At 33.6% G+C, this 17,663-nt stretch overlaps 3 protein-coding genes across 3 annotated transcripts in view; 2 read left to right on the forward strand and 1 right to left on the reverse strand.

Moving 5' to 3' along the window:
• Positions 1-144: 144 nt before the first annotated feature.
• Positions 145-4,322, forward strand: LOC134255737 (HAUS augmin-like complex subunit 4). The gene is made up of 9 exons (XM_062738248.1): positions 145-218; positions 897-1,033; positions 1,385-1,516; positions 2,211-2,348; positions 2,498-2,600; positions 2,863-2,999; positions 3,259-3,389; positions 3,746-3,814; positions 4,051-4,322. The coding sequence occupies exons 1-9, from the start codon at positions 173-175 to the stop codon at positions 4,232-4,234; spliced, it is 1,077 nt and encodes a 358-aa protein (XP_062594232.1). The 5' UTR covers positions 145-172; the 3' UTR covers positions 4,235-4,322.
• Positions 4,323-4,382: 60 nt separating this feature from the next.
• LOC134255738 (heat shock factor protein 5-like) lies at positions 4,383-7,863 on the reverse strand. The gene is made up of 4 exons (XM_062738249.1): positions 7,344-7,863; positions 7,002-7,065; positions 4,811-5,005; positions 4,383-4,632 (listed from the first exon to the last, which is right to left on the reverse strand). Exons 1-4 carry the CDS (start codon positions 7,761-7,763, stop codon positions 4,583-4,585), a joined length of 729 nt encoding a protein of 242 aa, XP_062594233.1. The 5' UTR covers positions 7,764-7,863; the 3' UTR covers positions 4,383-4,582.
• A 368-nt stretch (positions 7,864-8,231) lies between these two features.
• Positions 8,232-17,663, forward strand: part of LOC134255752 (SUMO-activating enzyme subunit 2-like) — a 36,813-nt gene continuing 27,381 nt past the window's right edge. The window contains exons 1-3 of the mRNA XM_062738264.1: positions 8,232-8,415; positions 14,689-14,772; positions 15,046-15,116. Of these exons, the coding sequence (XP_062594248.1) occupies positions 8,275-8,415; positions 14,689-14,772; positions 15,046-15,116 (296 nt within the window). The 5' untranslated portion in view covers positions 8,232-8,274. The remainder of the gene's footprint in view (positions 8,416-14,688; positions 14,773-15,045; positions 15,117-17,663) is intronic.

The raw sequence follows: 17,663 nt of genomic DNA on the forward strand, positions 1-17,663 counted from the left end.
TTTTTATATGTTTAAAGTTTCTTAATCTTAACTTAACTTATCGTAAATGTTATTTTTTGAATGGTTATACTCTCTATATCTTAAATGTATAATTATCAGACAATACGGGAAAATACACTTCGTACAAATTACTTATCTAAAAAAATGGCGGGAATGTTTTGAAGCTTTGAGAATGTCAACACAAACTAGTAGTTTATCTGAGAAGGCTGCGGAAAGATGTAATATGATACGATTTGTTATATTTTTTTGCAATAAGATATGAATATTTGTATTTTCATTTTGATTTATTTTCATATAAGGTCTGCGTCTATTGAACTTTGAAAGTGTCAGAGTAAATTCGAATTTTTACATGAATTATAAGGATTTGAGGCTAAATATGGTGGGTACATCACTTTAAGTATGAAATACAATAAGTAAACATATTACCAGTACATTGAAAGTTAATCCATCGCAAATAATTGGAGGTCGAACTTTGCTTACCTATCAACTATCAAGAGGGCCTTTCAGGGGGGGGGGGGGGTCTGGTACAAATTAAATTGTGGTCTCATCCATCTTTTTTTTTTCATATTTTCTCCCTTGCTTGTGCATGTGTAGTCACAGAGACAACAATAGCTATATATATTGTAATAATCACACTGAATATTTCAAGCCAAAATTCATTCTATCAATTACTGTATAGAAAAAGATTGATTCCAGTGGTGACATTGTATAATTTTAATTGAGTTTTACAAAATGTGTAAAACAAATGTAGGAAACAATACACAAAGGACATAGTAAATAAAAGTGCTGCTTTAAAAGAGATAACCACTGGCTTGTTAAACACTTGGTGAATTCATGAATATTGTAGAAGAAATACAATATGTGACATTTAATGAATGAATTCTCCATTTTTCAAGTGAATAGCTCCCTCCCAATAGATATAACAGCAGCTCAGGTTCAGCAGTACCCAGAACTGGTCAATCTACTTACACAACTATCTCAAAGGATTACCCCAGAGGGGACCAGTCTTCACATCAAGCAGGAACTTGAACAAGTAAGTTAAATTGGACTTCTGTCTCGTGGATATCACACACTGTTGCAACATAACAGCTGTACTGAGCATCAAATTACACTGAAAAAGAATCCTATGATTTTCATTTTTCCTTCAAATGCAATTCTGAAAAGGCTTGATCATCTTCCAAATACCTACACCTCTTAGAATTATACATGTTAATACATATTTTAAATCTTTTTACAAATCCTGAAGAATGTATGTTATTCTGTAATTATTTTGTAATATAATTTGATAGGAAATTTTCATTTAAATTTTCAGGTTGGGTATATCTTAGTTATACTGTTCACAATAAATCTGAATGATAATATAGGAGTACATGTTAAATTTTAGGCAGAGGAGGAGCTGAGACATGAAAAGCACACCTGGCTTCTACAACACATACTTTACAAAGAAATAGAGGAGTTCCTGGTAGACCTGGAGCTGAAGAGTCAAGATGTGGCACAGTCACCTGATGACAAACAGGTACAACTGGGCCAAGATGTGGCTTAGTCACCTAATGACAAACCAGTAAAAGTAACTAGAACTGGGCCCAGATGTGACTAATAGAACTGAGACAAGAGTCCCAGAGACATGACTCAGTTGCCTGATGACAAACAGGTAAAATAGTAACTACAACTGGGCCAAGAGGTGGTTCTGATCAGTCACTTGTAGGCAAACAGGTACTAGTAACTACAACTGGGCCAAGATGTGGTTCAGTCACTTGTAGGCAAACAGGTACAAGTAACTGCAACTGGGCCAAGATGTGGTTCAGTCACTTGTAGGCAAACAGGTACTAGTAACTACAACTGGGCAAAGATGTGGTTCAATCACTTGTAGGCAAACAGGTACAAGTAACTACAACTGGGCAAAGATGTGCCTCAATCACCTGATGACAAACATGTAAAGTTACTATTACTTTGACAAGATAGGACTCAGTCACTTGATGACAAACAGGTACAATTAACTACAACTGGGCCAAGATGTGGCTCAGTCGCCTGATGGCAAACAGGTAACTACAACTGGGCAAATGATGTAACTGATCAGCATATTTAATTTCCTCTTTGAGTAGAAAAAAGGGTGTGGAGGTTGTTTCAAATAAAAAATATATCACATTATTATTGCATTGTATGCAGATTAGCTAAATTTTAACAAATCCTTGTGTTGAATTGTCTTTCAGTTTCAAACAATGCTACAGGAATGTCTGACCTTGTCCGAGATAGAAGATTACCTGAGATGTAGTCCAGATCCCAGCTGTAAGGTCAGCCTTCTGGGCCTGACTGCAGAAAGCATACACAGTCAGAACCCCCATACAAAAGTAGGATTTATTGTTTACTTACATAAAAATGTATAAACAATGGTACAATGACAATAAATATCGCATTTTAAATTTACTAGGGTCCTGAGATATGAATTTGACAAAAAATTATATTTTGTAGAAGACTTTATAGTCTATTACATTTTCAGAATCTGTCATACCTCCAACAAAAGTTGATTCCACAGATAGAGGAACGTTTGGCTGCAAGATGTGAAAATTTACAGAACTTCCAGGAAACGGAAAACATATTAGGTAACATACAGTACAAGTGGAAATTTTAGCGAGACGCAAATTCAGCTATTTCTCCTTTAAAAATGGTATTTAATTTTTAGCCAATATTAAATCCTGGCGAAAAAATTCTGCTTATATGGTATTATGTCCAAGAGATATACTCTCTGTATTATCTGACAGGAGTTCCTTTTCTTATCAGTGTAAAAAAAATGCATGCTTTTTAAAAAAAATATAACTACATACAAGTATATTGATTTTTAACTGTGTGATATTTCTATGCTAGATGGCAGTCCCAGTTTAGCAAAATCTTCCCAGTTACCTGCCTTGATGGAGTCACGGAAGAGAAAATTAGACGAAGACAAACACCACCTAGAGAGATTGTACAGCGTCAGAGAGAAACAGTTTCAGACTTATTACCAGGTACAATGACAGCTGGACATATCTATAAAAATACACCTGCCTGGTGCTTTGTTACATTTTTAGTTAACAGTTTAAATCCATTCTCAATTAAAATGTAGAATGAAAGCAAAATCTGTGTTCTCTGTTCATTAAAGCTTTGGACTGATTTTATCATACATCTCCCTTAGCAATGCATCCAACCAGTAATCTGTACAGAGGCAGTTAACTTGAAATGTTCTGACAATAGATAAGTATGCTTGTGTTTATTTGGGTTCTTCAGACTCTGTTGGACTCCCTGCACCTGTTGGAGGAGTTGATCTCAAGGTACCGCCTCCAGAGTCAGACAGAACACGACACGGTGTCGGCTGAGTGGCTGGTGGCCAAGTGTGACGGACTGTGTCTCAAAATCAAGTAGGTCACCTCCCAAAACTCCCTCTCTCATATCTATTAAAAATTATGTATATTAAGCATTTGGATAAAATTTTACCGTATTTCCGTTTTTTCGTGTGTTGGAAATTTTGTGAAAAAGGGGTTGATTTGTACAGTTTTTATTTTTCACAAGTTATTTTTTATGATTGAAAATTTTTTGTTTAAAATGTTAATGTTTTCATGTCACATTAAAGCTGACATAATTTCTGTGTGTTTAATATTTTGTGAATTAAAAATGATCACAGAAAAAGCGAAAAATAGATCATCGTGAAAAAAAAACGGGCATACGGTATTGTAATGCGCAGTGAATGTAAATCCCCGTTTGTTATTTGATGCAGGTTAGTAGAGCTGCAGATTTTGTGCGATACCTACACAATGGAAACTACAAAAGCTCTGCTTAAAATAAAGTAAGGACTCTTACATATATTGTTTTTTAAAAAGCTGGACATAGTAGTATTCTATAAATTCTTTATTTTAAAAAAATAAATGTAAACATATGTTTATGCTGCAATACAAAAAAAAATGTTTTATGTAAAGGTTGCTTCATGATACTTTATTTTGTTTACTGACATAAATTATGTAAATACCTGCATGTATGAGTGTTGATTTGTCTTGTTTTCAGTTCTTTGTTTTGATTTTTTAGAGAAACATTACACAGTGCAAGAGAAGAAGCAGATAAAAGTAAGACTTATGTGACAAAAACTTTACAAACTTATGAATCCTTAGGGAGTGAATTTGATGACCTAGTAACAGAGTACCAGAGACTGAAGGAGGAAATTGACAACAAGGAGTGGGCGTTGTCCGAGTTACAGAAGAGTGACAGCTAGTGGGCGTTGTTTTACAGAAGAGTGACAGCTAGTGGGCGTTGTGTTACAGAAAAGTGACAGCTAGAATATGTTATATATTAATTGCAAATACATCAAAAATAAAACAATATATGTACAAATTGAAATGAATATTTTTATTCCCATTGCTCCTCTGGAACAAGATATTTCTAAATTCAATGAAGAAAGTTGTCCTGACAATTTTCTGAATTTCTTTTCTACAAACAGTCTGATATCTAAGTTTCTTTGTTATAAGGCACTAAATGTCTGTTCAGTGACTCATGTTAGGAGGACTGGGATTATGCAGGGTAATTGATACATGATGCCTCTCCAGTAGCTGAGCTCCCTGACCTAAAGAATTGTAGAATTTGTTTCCAAGGAAATGTGGGCATCTGGTTCAACTGAAAAAAATAAAGATTTTTAAAATAATTTTTTCAAATCCAAAGAATATTATCATGTATATTCTCTTTCGACAATTGATATAGACTTCAAGATTTCTGTAAAAAAAAAAAAAGTATGTGAAAGAAAGAAGATTCTCAATGATCAGATATTAGATAAATAAATCATGAATTAATTTACTTGGATGAATGGATGGCAGAGACTCTGTAAGTTGAGTCGTGTTTGGCATGGGTATTGCTTGGTCACATGGAGTGTCTGGGATTGGCTGAGTTACAGCCCCACCCCTCAGTACCGTGGCTGTCTCTACAGGAACAAGGATGCCGTCCTGGCCTACCACATATACCTGGACCTGATATGTTTCTGGTGGACTTCGGACTGAAGCAGAGTATATTGATGTGTCCTTTAGATATGAAAATTCAGAATAATTTGAAACAGATGACATGGTCTTTGTAAGATCTGTTATCTACTACATGTATGTACACATTTATACAGAATTGAAAGTAAAATCTCATTATTAGTACATGTATATAGTATACCTAAAATAAAAATATGCTTTTGTAGTGGTGTACCCATTAAAAATTAAATCAAGGACAAGAATTTTATGTGAGACCACGAATAACTGCAAAGTTTTTGCAAATTAAAGCATAACCTTTATATACCTCCCTAATATACATGTATATAAATTATGCAGGAAATTCAAGACCCCTTCCACCTGATAAATTAGTTATTAACAGTGTCCCATCATACTTGTTTATTTTAAAAAAGGATCCTACGTGAAAGTTTCATGTTTATTCGCGAAAATTACGAAAAAGTTTCTGTTATAACGCGAAAATATAAATATATATTTTTTTAACCAAAGAAAGTGATTTCTATGGATTTTCGTACATTTACAGTTATATACAGTGAAAACGACATACATATTTTGTGTATCCTCACATTGAACATGCATAAAGATAAAGGCAGTATCGCAGGGGGGCTAAAATGTTTTCAGGTAACTTTTAAGTTTTCATTTGTCCCTCACCCTTTCAAAATCCATATCACATGTTTGGCGTGTTTGTTGACCATCGAGAGAATATAAAAATATACATTAATAATTATACAAATTTGTTTTCAACCTTTTCTCAATATTGAAACGATTGTTATAATTCAAAGTGGAAACGAAGTCGAATTTTGTTTGCATATTATAAATGCTGCTACCTTCATAGGTATTCTCGAAGTTGAAACAACGCTGCAGGGCGCAATCTCGTACTTTCAAAAATCTCCAAATAACTTGTGTAAAAGTTCATACAAATTGTAAGGTATTGATCAAAATTAATAAAACTACAAGTATTCTTTGGAAATAGGAATTGCCAAACAAAGACAAAATAACATGACGCATGTTAACAAGTTGTCATTTGGGGTCCCTATAATTTTGCAATATATTTGGAGACTTAGTTAATTCAGAGAATCTGTTTCCTCCGTTAAGGAAAGAAGAAGAGCATGCGCAGATGTAAAGGGGGCACTCACTTTGATCTTAAAATAAGTAAATCTTTAAAAAGGGCAAGCGGGACCATAGGGGGTAACAGTAATGCAAAAGCTTATAAGCATCTTGAGATATCTCTCGGAAATGAAAGTTTTACACACACACACACACACACACAGAATACATGAATTCACAACCTTGACCTTTCACCTTTTGATCTCGAAGTAAGTAGGGGTAAGCTATAGGAAGTTATGGTAAAAAATTTCACTGCAAAAATCCAAAGGCTTTTGGAGATATCGCGCGTTAACGAAAGTGTCAAAACAGGCTTAATTTATGTATGTATGTATGACCCTGACCTTTTGACCTCAAAATCAATAGGTTTCTTTTTTAGAGGGAGTTAATTGCTGTTTAAAATTTTATTGCAAAAGCTCAAAAGCTTCTCGAGATCATATCAAGCGGAAACGAAAGTCAGACAGACAGCTATATACAAACGGACGGACAGCTATACTGCCCATCCCCTTCTCTAATTACCAAAGACCGCATGCCGGAAAAATAATTCTAACTTAAAATACGTAAGTATAATCGAAATTAATCATGTTAATAGTGTATCTTTTATTCCTATGCATTGCCAAAATAGAAATAAATTCAATTTTAAAAGTGTTTATGATTCAAGAATTAAAATTATTTTACGAATACAGTTTGCTTTATGGATAATACTAACTCGCCAAAAATTTAAGTATTTTGGATTCAATGTTTAAAACTATATATCAAGAATTTCTGAATTATGGATAGTACTTGTCAAATATTGGAGGTATTTACGAGTTTCTAAATCATTAATGATGGTATTCGCGAAAATAAATATACCTTCTAAATAACCGAGTAGAATTTGTACACAGTGAAAAATGTTACCTTCCTTTGGCAACGGTTTTAAGTCATCTGGAAGAGATCGAAATGGCAGCCATGTCCCAAGACTCTGAAAGAACAATCTGTCAAGTTCTATTACATATATTCAACAAAAAGATATTTATCATTTTTTACCAGTGGACTTTTTCGAATGCATATTTCAGCATGACACTTATTTAAAATAATATCAATCTATTTTAAAAACTGCAGCAGGTCATATAATTATAATCAATCAATTATTTAATATTTTTTTGTGTTTTTAATAAACTGATACAATGTTATAACCATAACTGTGAACATTAATATACCCGAATCTTGTTATTTCACCCCCCCTAAACAATTTCATACCTTTGAAGAAGGTTCTATGATTCTTGCAAATGCATCTTCAAAATTCCGAGGCCTCCTTGATTTATTCTTTCTCTGAACCAGGGACAGATCTGCGTTATTTTTTCTGAAATGTGGATGTCTGTAATCAAACACGTTTGAATCCACATTCTCACTGCCCTTGGCAAAGGTTCTTTGGTTGACTTTCTGAAATCCGTAAAAGTTCAACTGACGTATAAAACTGCTGAAACTGGTCGTTTGGAATGGTCTATGGTCTTTAGTTAGGTACTCAGTTTCAAACAATGTCTTGTTGATTCTTATGATTGTTCCATCATGGTTCCACTTTATGGCTCCTGATCCACATGTATCAATGATCCTTCTCAGCTTTACTGGAAATCGGATTATATGTCCATCCGAATTTGGAAGATGGGGTTCGAACTCCATGCTTCCTAACGCCTATTTTCAGAAAATAATTTGCCAATGTTTCCCTCTAAAAGTTAAAAAAAAGAGCAACTGCACGATATTTCTTGTAATTTCGAACAACGTCTGAATAGGTATATAACGTAACGTTATTATTACGTCATCAAATGACGTGAACGGGCATCGCTACGTTTGATAAATTAATATTAGCCTAGCCTACATTCGTATGATTTAGGAAAAACTAAGATCTAGATAAAAGAGTAAAAAATTTTCAACATCTGCATGTATATTGTGTCTGTTTAATAACCTTCTGAGGAGACATCTACAGGGAAGTCGTGCAGTGATTCGCGCCATCTCGCCAGCCAAGTTAGATTGTGTTAGATCTCTAGGTGTATAACATTTTCAAAGAAACTTTTAGGGTTTATTTCTTTCTTTATTTATTTATTTATTTACTGATATTTATCGTCATTTAAGCTGGGTTTGGGCTTTTTCTTCATATAACGAGTCGGGGTCGAGATTCCATTATTCAAGAGCAATGGCGGCAAGTTTAGGTGTGCTGGGTGAAACAACAAGCAAAAACGTCCTTTCTTGCAAGTTACTTGTTGTAGGAGCTGGTGGAATTGGCTGTGAATTGTTAAAGAACTTAGTTCTTACAGGGTTTCAAGATATAGCGGTGGTAATTCACTATCTTAGAGTAATATTCATAAGTCATTAAATTTAGTATTGCTGTAAAGTGTGTAGTTTACACTGAAACAAAAGATTGTATATAAGTTTCTAAAAGGGACCTTTATACTATCCTGTTAGTATAAAGGTCCTTGCTTCAAATAATTATTTGCAATATCATCAAATAATTATTCGCAATATCCTTAAGGGGGATGTACAAGCCATATTTGATCAAGTCTGGTGTAAAATAAGAAATACCAAGAATGCTCTTAATACTCTACCAAACTAGCCCAAAGTTACTCAAAGTGCTAATGTACTCATAACCTACTGTTAGAGACCAAAATTAGTAAATAATTAAGTTTATTTTGTTTTAATTAGAAGGAAATTAATCAGGTTAGAACTGCGCAGCTACAGCATTCACGAGATGATAAATGCATCGAAAATGATGTCAGTTCGGTTCATTGATAATATGGCTACAACCATTTGTTTCGCTTTTTTCTTGTTATTATCCATAATTCTTGTAAATTTCATTTTTCATATGGGGGTCTTCTTGAGGTCATATGTTTATTGCGTCCGCCATTCCTCTGTCACACAGAGTTAAAAAAAAACATTGAATTTAGAATAAATGCGACCATAACAACATCAAAACAAGAAATTACTAAGTAATAATCCTAAGGTTATATAACTATATTTGTGAAAATTATTATTTGAAATTATTAATGAAAAAATGCAATTTTAACCCCAAACCAGCAAATCGGGAAAAACTGTTCTGTTTAAAGCTCGAGTTTCCTCGCTCATATTATTCCACTGAGCACGTGGTTGGCATGTGCATATATCTAATGTGAATAGATTCGTTTATTACCATGATTATATTTAATTTTTCATGGAACAAGTCTTTATAATTTGTTGGTTTCTCCAAAACTCAAGAAAAAAGATTAAAAATGTCCTAAACATATGTGTTTACGGCCGGTCTCTTTTCTCTGGCGATAGAAGTTATTTTCAAATGGGGCTCTGCAAGGAGGATACTTAGCTTTTAATTTGAAAATGTTAAACGATATGCCGTGCATGAAAAACAAATTGTAATTAAATGTATTACATTCGAAAAGTTGGTACACCTGTCAATGTTTTTTAGCAGTTAGATAGAAAAAATAGTCAGTTATAGGATTTCCTTCAGACACCTCACATAAATAGCTAGATTGTTTGCGATGACCCACACATTGTATGGAGTAATGTTTGGACATAAAAACACATCACGTCTCATTATGTTGACCATGTTGTAAGCTCTCATTAACATACGAAGTTTGGGAAAATACATTGAGTTGTTTCTTTGAAATTTAGAAGCGAGCACAATGTTTACAAAGAAAGGTTCATTGCATTATGCTATGCCTATCTTCGCAAAAAAAAGCGTGAGAGGCTACCCCCCCCCCCCCCCCCCCCCCCCCCCGAAAACCCTATGTTTGTTTTTCAGAATAGTGCCAATGCTTCAGAAATTTTGCATTACTAAGTATGTGATGGAACATGTACTATAGCCGTATATTGTTAAGACCACGTTTTATAAAAATATTTGGTTGCCCTTTCTCCCGACCTACTTCCAGAAATGACCCGACTCAATTTTTTTGTTTACATTCCATTACAAGATATTTTTTTCCTTTTTTTTCGTCAACAAATATGTTTAAATTTTGAGGAAGATTTTTTTTTTCTCACCTATAAATACGGACCCAATAATTTTCCCCTGAGTTGGGAGGACCATCAAGCGTCATTTTAAAGATGGTCTAAAATAATTAATCATGTTGATTTTTTTTCTTTACTCTGTAAAATTGTAATTTTGACAATATGGGCAAATAGAAAAAAAAGTATTTTTCATTCAGTAAATCTCCTAACCCACGCTGAATGATTTCATTCCTATTCAAATGGTACTTCGATGCATGTGAATAAATTTGTAAATGTTTTTTGACACAGTATACTAGTAGGTACTAAAACAAGGTCATTCATATCGATTTTGTGTTTAGAAGGAATATAGGGAGATAACAAACAGTATTCAGTCTCAAAGTCCATAAAACAATACAAAATAAGAACAGAGCAAACACGGACCCCGAAACATCATAGGTGGGATCAGGTGCTATGGAGGAGTGAGCATCCCATGCCGACTGATCCAATTTTCTCTGTGTTTCATTTGATAGATAAAATAAGTTATCTGTGGCAGACTTTTTAAATTTGATGGCGCTCATTTTTCCTTATCTGGAATCAAAGAGTTTAAGAATTTTTTTTATACCAACAAGTATTTAACAACTGTTTGATAATAATACTAATTACTTTAAGCCACACTATAACACATTTCCTCATTTCAAAGTGTGCTTATCATTTGAAACATTTTGCAACTGTAATTCTATTCCACTTTTTAAGATTATTATGTGCCTCCGTATTAAGAAGAGGTCTGGAAAACAAAATTCTGTGCTAAAAATAGACCACGTGCTGCTATCCATGAACTACTTTCATGGTTTTTTACACTCATTTTGAAGACAACAGTACCATGTTTTGAACTTGAAATTACCATTGAAAAGTGCAAAATTTAGACATTTTCTCAACAAATGGTTGTAGAGAGAATATTAATGCACGCTTTGCATATTTTTTGGATTTTTTAAGGCTCTGCTGAATTCTGTAGCTGCGCAGTTCTAAAGAGCATATCAAAAGCATTTTTCTGCATGAGTATAGATTATACATGCACAATATGCATTCAGTTATGCATATTTATTGTATCTTTATCATTAGGACTTAAAATTTGATCAAAATATAATGTATTTTAGCCATTTGAAGAAATGTTTACATTTTGTTCTTACTGCACTAAGGGTGGCCGGACATCCCCCTTAAATTACCTTGCACAGTTCCAGTACAATATCTTGATTTAGCTATATAGCTTTAAATAGCTAGATAGCTTTATTAAGCTATTCAAAATAGCTTTATTTAGCTATTTATGTACAGTTTTTCACAAAAATGTTTTTTGCTGAAAATAAACAAAAAGTCGCATGTATCTGACTCTACGTATTTGTACCATGGGCTATCAAAACAACAACCTAAATCAAAGATAGTTCTTACTTTGCAGCTTTTGAATACTTTTAAGCAAAAAGAAAATTTCTATTGTTAGTCTAACTGTCCACTACCTTGGGTGCCTTGAGGCAAGGATAAGTATGATTGCTTCTCATTGTGCTGAACTGTTACCAATCAATTATCTTGTTGAACATAATTGGTCTCCATTATAATATCACTGCAGAAGTAACTGTATCAATTGCTTTATATAGCCCCAAAACTTGTAGAACTTTGAGTACAAAGTCTCTCAAGGAGACGTAATTTGATGAGTGATTTTTACATGCACTATTTTAAGAAGATTTCAAAGTTGTATATCGTCACTGCACCAAGGTGCGCTTTTTTGTACATACTGAGAAAATTACACCTTTAAGAAAAAAGTGTAGTAAAATAGCTAAATTAAGCTATACTGAATAGCTTAATAAAGCTATATAGCTATTTAAAGCTATATAGCTAAATCAAGAGATTGTACTGGACCTGTTACATTGTGATATTTTCTACTTATGAAACTTGTCAACAACAGGAAGAATATTTTCTTTTAACATTGCTTTAATATGTTGAAGGTGCGACCGTTAGGGCGGGCACAGTTTTATGTTAGAGCGGGCTTGTCAAACCGCAAGCAGGGTTTAAAATTAACGCTCGCCCACTCGCAAATTGCGAGTAAAAATTGGTGTGGGCTCATAAAATTTGTAAGTTGCTCGCCCACGTGGCGAATAAAAATTCTGCAGGGAGCCGAATTCATTCCCAGTCCCCTTACTGAAAAACAGACATTTTATGCAGGTTTTTGATTTAAAACTACAGAAAAATGAAATAAATCACAGCAGTATGGCCCTATTGTTCGTAAATATCCTTCATCTTTTCCATTCAAAGTACTAAACGATTTGTGAAATTCCCTAAAACGATCGTCTTTTTTCCTAATCCGAATTTCCTCCAACCCTCTGTAAATGGTTGATACGTGAGAGATATACAATTTTAATAACTCCCAACTACTCAGTCATATGAATAGTAAGTGTTTTCACCTATTTCAGATATGTTGTAGTTAAAATATTTAACCTAGAAAATTTTATTGTGTCATTGTCAATTTATCAGTTGAAGACATGTACCAGGGCTACGTATTTATATACATGTATTACCAAGTAAAAATCGTAAAAAATGTTTATTGAATACAATTTTATTTCCTTTGATTAAATATTTATATGACATCTGATTTTTATAAAGTAAGAACTCCAATTTTAAACAGATGAATTTATATATAAATTTCATTTGTATCTACTTTTTGTCCCAGTATCTATGCTTTTTAAAAAAATCACAGAGACTGTGGGCTAACAAATTTAGCAGTGGGCTACTAAATTTGAAATGTCAGGAGCCCACATGGCTCGTGGAAATTTCAGTTAAGTTTAAACCCTGCGCAAGTGACATTAGTTACATCTAGACTCTGACGTCACATGATGTAATTATATGTTGCATTACCAAACCTAAGTCTGCACAGTGGTAATTTTAATCAATAATGTTTAATCTATTTTTAATATGCTAAAATTTAAAATCAAGGTGAGCTTATTTTTTTCTTGGAATTTCTTGTTACCATGAGAACCTAGTTTGTGACAAAATGCATTTCTCTAATGAATGTGGCACTTTATGTAACTGCGAGGAAAAAAATCAATTGGATCAATATCCAAAGTCTGAATTTTCTCTTCACCCAGGTGCTGCATTGATGAGTGGTACTTCAGGCCACTCCTATAAGAAACACACAGATACTTTAAAATTGGCCACTTTTCAAGATATGCGGAATAATAATGCCATTCTTGGCATGCTAATGCAATGACTAGACTGACAGTTTTTAAAAATTTTTTAATATCTATAGATACACAGTTATCACAGATATAAAGAAAATAATGCCATTCACTAATTCACTAGTAATGCAATGACTAGCCCAAAACTTATGTATTAAATTTTTTATAGATACACAGTAATCCAAGGGTCTAAAAGATATTTTAAGCATTGTCTGACAGCTAAATGTAATTCATTTCACTTTATCAGAAATTCACAAGGCCAAAAAAGACCCTTGTTCTTTTCATTATTAAAAAAGTATTAAATGTAATGACGTTGTAAATCCTTGAAATGATGCACAGTCTTCAGGGTTGGCGTAAAAGTGGGAAATACTCATTTTCCAGGACGGTATTTCCCGAGAAGTACTGGGAAATAAGAAATAGCTTCATATATTTGGTAAAAACATGTAGTACACCTTATTGGCTAAAATATCGACCTGGTATCACTTTCCCTGATAAAAAAAATTCTGATTCCCACAGTGTAGAACAGTTGAACTTCGACATCTCGAACTTCGATATCTCGAATACCATGGATATGTCGAAGTGATTTAGAAGTCCCGACCTCAAATTCTTAAAGTATTTTACCTTCGATATCTCGAATCCTCTGATATCTCGAAGTTTTTTCTAGGGATGTGCGATTTTATCAGTATACCGATATATCGCGATTTTTTATTGCGTGATATGTATCGTGATACGGAGACCTCAATACCGGTATTTAGGTACACATTATAAAGTCCAGAAATTATTTATTTATTTGTTCAATCTTTCAAATTACAATTACAGTAAGTCTAAAAAAATGTTATAAAAGGTGAAAAGAATGGCATCTTACCATCCAAACATGATTAATTTAATGTACAGTACATGAAAATTTCAAAAAAGTGAAATTTTGTTTTTCTGGTATATTTTTAAGGAAAAAAAGACTATTCATTTAAAGTCATTGTAAAAATTGCTTGTAAAAATATCAAGATATTATAGTGATAATTTGGGGGGAAAATCGTGATATATCGCGATACAGAATTTTTGGTGATACCCATCCCTAGTTTTTTCTTAGTCCCATCAGGTTTGAGATAACGAAGTTTGACTGTATTTCATTTTCAATAGTCATAATGTAATATACTCATATACAAGTCATGAGTGTCAGGTGTTCATGCATAAGTCAGATGTAGTCTATATAGGTCCATGAAATTAACCTTAAGATCCCATTTGGTGATCAGTCTTATAATTATATAAACATTAACAAAAGAAAAGGCATACTGTACTGCTGTACCATATATACTGATATTAGAATAATTCAGTATTTTCAATATGAAGTTGAAATACCATGCAATACAAAATGTACATTTAATCAGATACCTATAATACATTTTTATCGTTTGTAGATTGATTTAGACACAATTGATGTCAGCAATTTAAACAGACAGTTCTTATTTCGGAAGGAACATGTTGGAAAATCAAAAGCTCAGGTAAAGAAATAAAGACATTGGAAATATAAACATAGCTTCTCAGTTTAGTTCAACTTTTTAAAACATTACTTGAGGTTTGATATGAATTTTAGCATGCTAATATGATACTTAATGTGGGTTTTCCAGTTTGACTTTATTACGAGGCTTCAGTCATATCTCAGACAGAAGAATCAGCATTTTTTACTACTCAGTGTGTGTATAAATTCCAGTAATATTTAACATGTTGAATCATTTATAAATCATCCATTTTGAATTACCATATTTTTACAATAGGTTGCAAAAGAGAGTGCTATGAGCTTCAATCCCAATGCAAAAATTGTGGCATATCATGACAGTATAATGAGGTAATATTGCCTTTTCTTGTGACACTTGTTAATCCTTAAAAAATTTTCACTTTAATGAGAAATATCACTTATTAAGCCTTGAATATATTGATGAATCAAGTGATGTTTTGCCTACTTTATATGAGGGTTGTTCAAAAATTACGCGGACTGTGCTATTATTTACTATTACAGACGTCATATAGTTATAAAATTTCATAGAAATATGTATCTTAAAGATACCCAATAAATTTTGGGCAAAATTTCTGTATTTTAAAAAAATTCTACTAAAATTATCGGTATGTTGATATGGTTGATGGAGAGGTACGGCGCGTGACAAAAAAATTGAAGCAAAAGCATGCGGATTCAAAAATTTAACTCATTGATTTTCTAAAATTCGCGATATTTTTCAACAATTTTCTGAAATGTACCTTTAAATTGTTCTATTATTATGTATTTAGATTTCGGACGTAATATTTGAAGTACTAACAGAAATATAGTGATTTTTCTCTGATGCGATTCCCGTGAAAACGACTGTGAAAATGACGTCTCCTATATTGACGGCGCACCACACTTTTGTTAAAATATGTGTAATGCTCGAGATATCGGCAACATAGATCCAAAATATGCATAATAAAACGTAGTAAACTAGGCTACTCGTGACATTCGCCCACACATAGAAAATTGAAATTTTAGACAGTTAGACCTCTGTAAAAAGGCTATACGGGAGGACGGGAAGAAGATTATAGACGAAAAGTTAACTTTATCCGGACTGTAAAGAACGTGATTGAGAGTCATCAATATCACACTATATCTCATAAGCAGTTTTGGGTTAAAAAAAAGAATATTCTTTACTTGTTTAATAGATTTTAAGCTTCACAGGAAATGGTTTTTGGATGTTGAGTAGATAAGGTAACTCAAACTGTGTAGGTACTCATGGGAAAATGTTGAGAAAATGAAAGCTCAATCACATATTTTTTATAATGCTTGTGACGTCGAAGATTTTGCTGCGCCGTGACTTAATGGTATGTCCTGAAAAATCAATCAAAATTAATACCAATTTACAACATTTTGATATGAAAATTTGAAGACCATATAAGTAAAGATTCTTTTATATTATTTGTGAAATTTTGCCCGATTGTGTCGTCAAATATTTCTTCTGTGCAACAAGTCCGCGTAATTTTTGAACGGCCCTCGTATTTATTACAATTTTTAGCTCACCTGAGCTGAAAGCTCAAGTGAGCTTTTCTGATCACATTTTGTCCGTCGTCCGTCTGTCTGTCCGTCTGTAAACTTTTCACATTTTCGACTTCTTCTCAAGAACCGCTGGGCTAATTTCAACCAAACTTGCCACAAAGCATCCTTGGGTGAAGGGGATTCAAGTTTGTTCAAATGAAGGGCCACGCCCTCATTCAAGGGGAGATAATTGGGAATTAATGAAAATTTGGTGGTATGTTTTAAAAATCTTCTTCTCAAGAACCACTGTGCCAGGAAAGATGAAACTTTTGTGGAAACATCCTCAGGTAGTGTAGATTCAAGTTTGTTCAAATCATTACCCCCGGGGGTAGGGCGGGGCCAAAATGGCCGACCAAAGTTTTACATAGAAAATTTAAGGAAAATTCTTTAAAAATCTTCTTCTCAAGAATAACAAAGCCATAATTGAACATATTTATATGGAAGCATCCTCAGGTGGTGTAGATTCAAGTTTGTTCAAATCATGACCCCCGGGGTAGGGCGGGGCCAAAATGGCCGACCACAGTTCTACATAGAAATATATAGGAAAATTCTTTAAAAATCTTCTTCTCAAGAATAGCAAAGGCATTAATGATTATATTTATATGTAAGCATCCAAAGGTAGTGTAGATTCAAGTTTGTTCAAATCATGACTCCTGGGGGTAGGGCGAGGCCAAAATGGCCGACCAAAGTTTTACATAGAAATATATAGGAAAATTCTTTAAAAATCTTCTTCTCAAAAATAGCAAAGCCGTAATTGATCATATTTATATGGAAGCATCCTCAGGTAGTGTAGATTCAAGTTTGTTCAAATCATGACCCTCGGGGGTAGGGCGGGGCCACAATGGCAGACCACAATTTTACATAGAAATATATAGGTAAATTCTTTAAAGCCATCCTCTTCTCAAGAATAGCAAAGCCATGATTGATCATATTTATATGGAAGCATCCTCAGGTAGTGTAGATTCAAGTTTGTTCAAATCATGACCCCTGGGGGTAGGGTGGGGCCAAAATGGACGACCACAGTTTTACATAAAAATATACAGGAAAATTCTTTAAAAATCTTCTTCTCAAGAATAGCAAAGCCATATCTGATCATATTTATATGGAAGCATCCTAAGGTAGTGTAGATTCAAGTTTGTTCAAATCATGACCCCCGGGGGTAGGGCGGGGCCACAATGGCAGACCACAATTTTACATAGAAATATATAGGGAGATTCTTTTAAAAATCTTCTTCTCAATAATAGCAAAGCCACAATTGATCATATTTATATGGCAGTATCCTCAGCTAGTGTAGATTCAAGTTTTTTCAAATCATGACCCCAGGGGGTAGGGCGG

This window comes from Saccostrea cucullata, unplaced genomic scaffold, assembly GCF_032062105.1.
Source record: "Saccostrea cucullata isolate Sc308-1 unplaced genomic scaffold, CSIRO_AGI_Scuc_v1 ctg5, whole genome shotgun sequence".
Taxonomy (NCBI): domain Eukaryota; kingdom Metazoa; phylum Mollusca; class Bivalvia; order Ostreida; family Ostreidae; genus Saccostrea; species Saccostrea cuccullata.

Excerpts from the sequence above, each read along its gene's own strand:
- LOC134255737 (XM_062738248.1), top strand. The coding sequence starts at position 173 with ATGTCAACACAAACTAGTAGTTTATCTGAGAAGGCTGCGGAAAGAT. Across the intron at positions 1,517-2,210 it reads AGTCACCTGATGACAAACAG|TTTCAAACAATGCTACAGGA; the intron begins GTACAACTGGGC and ends ATTGTCTTTCAG. Across the intron at positions 3,390-3,745 it reads GGACTGTGTCTCAAAATCAA|GTTAGTAGAGCTGCAGATTT; the intron begins GTAGGTCACCTC and ends TATTTGATGCAG.
- LOC134255738 (XM_062738249.1), bottom strand. The coding sequence starts at position 7,763 with ATGGAGTTCGAACCCCATCTTCCAAATTCGGATGGACATATAATCCGA. Across the intron at positions 7,066-7,343 it reads TCATAGAACCTTCTTCAAAG|AGTCTTGGGACATGGCTGCC; the intron begins GTATGAAATTGT and ends TTGTTCTTTCAG. Across the intron at positions 4,633-4,810 it reads TCTGCCATCCATTCATCCAA|TTGAACCAGATGCCCACATT; the intron begins GTAAATTAATTC and ends TATTTTTTTCAG.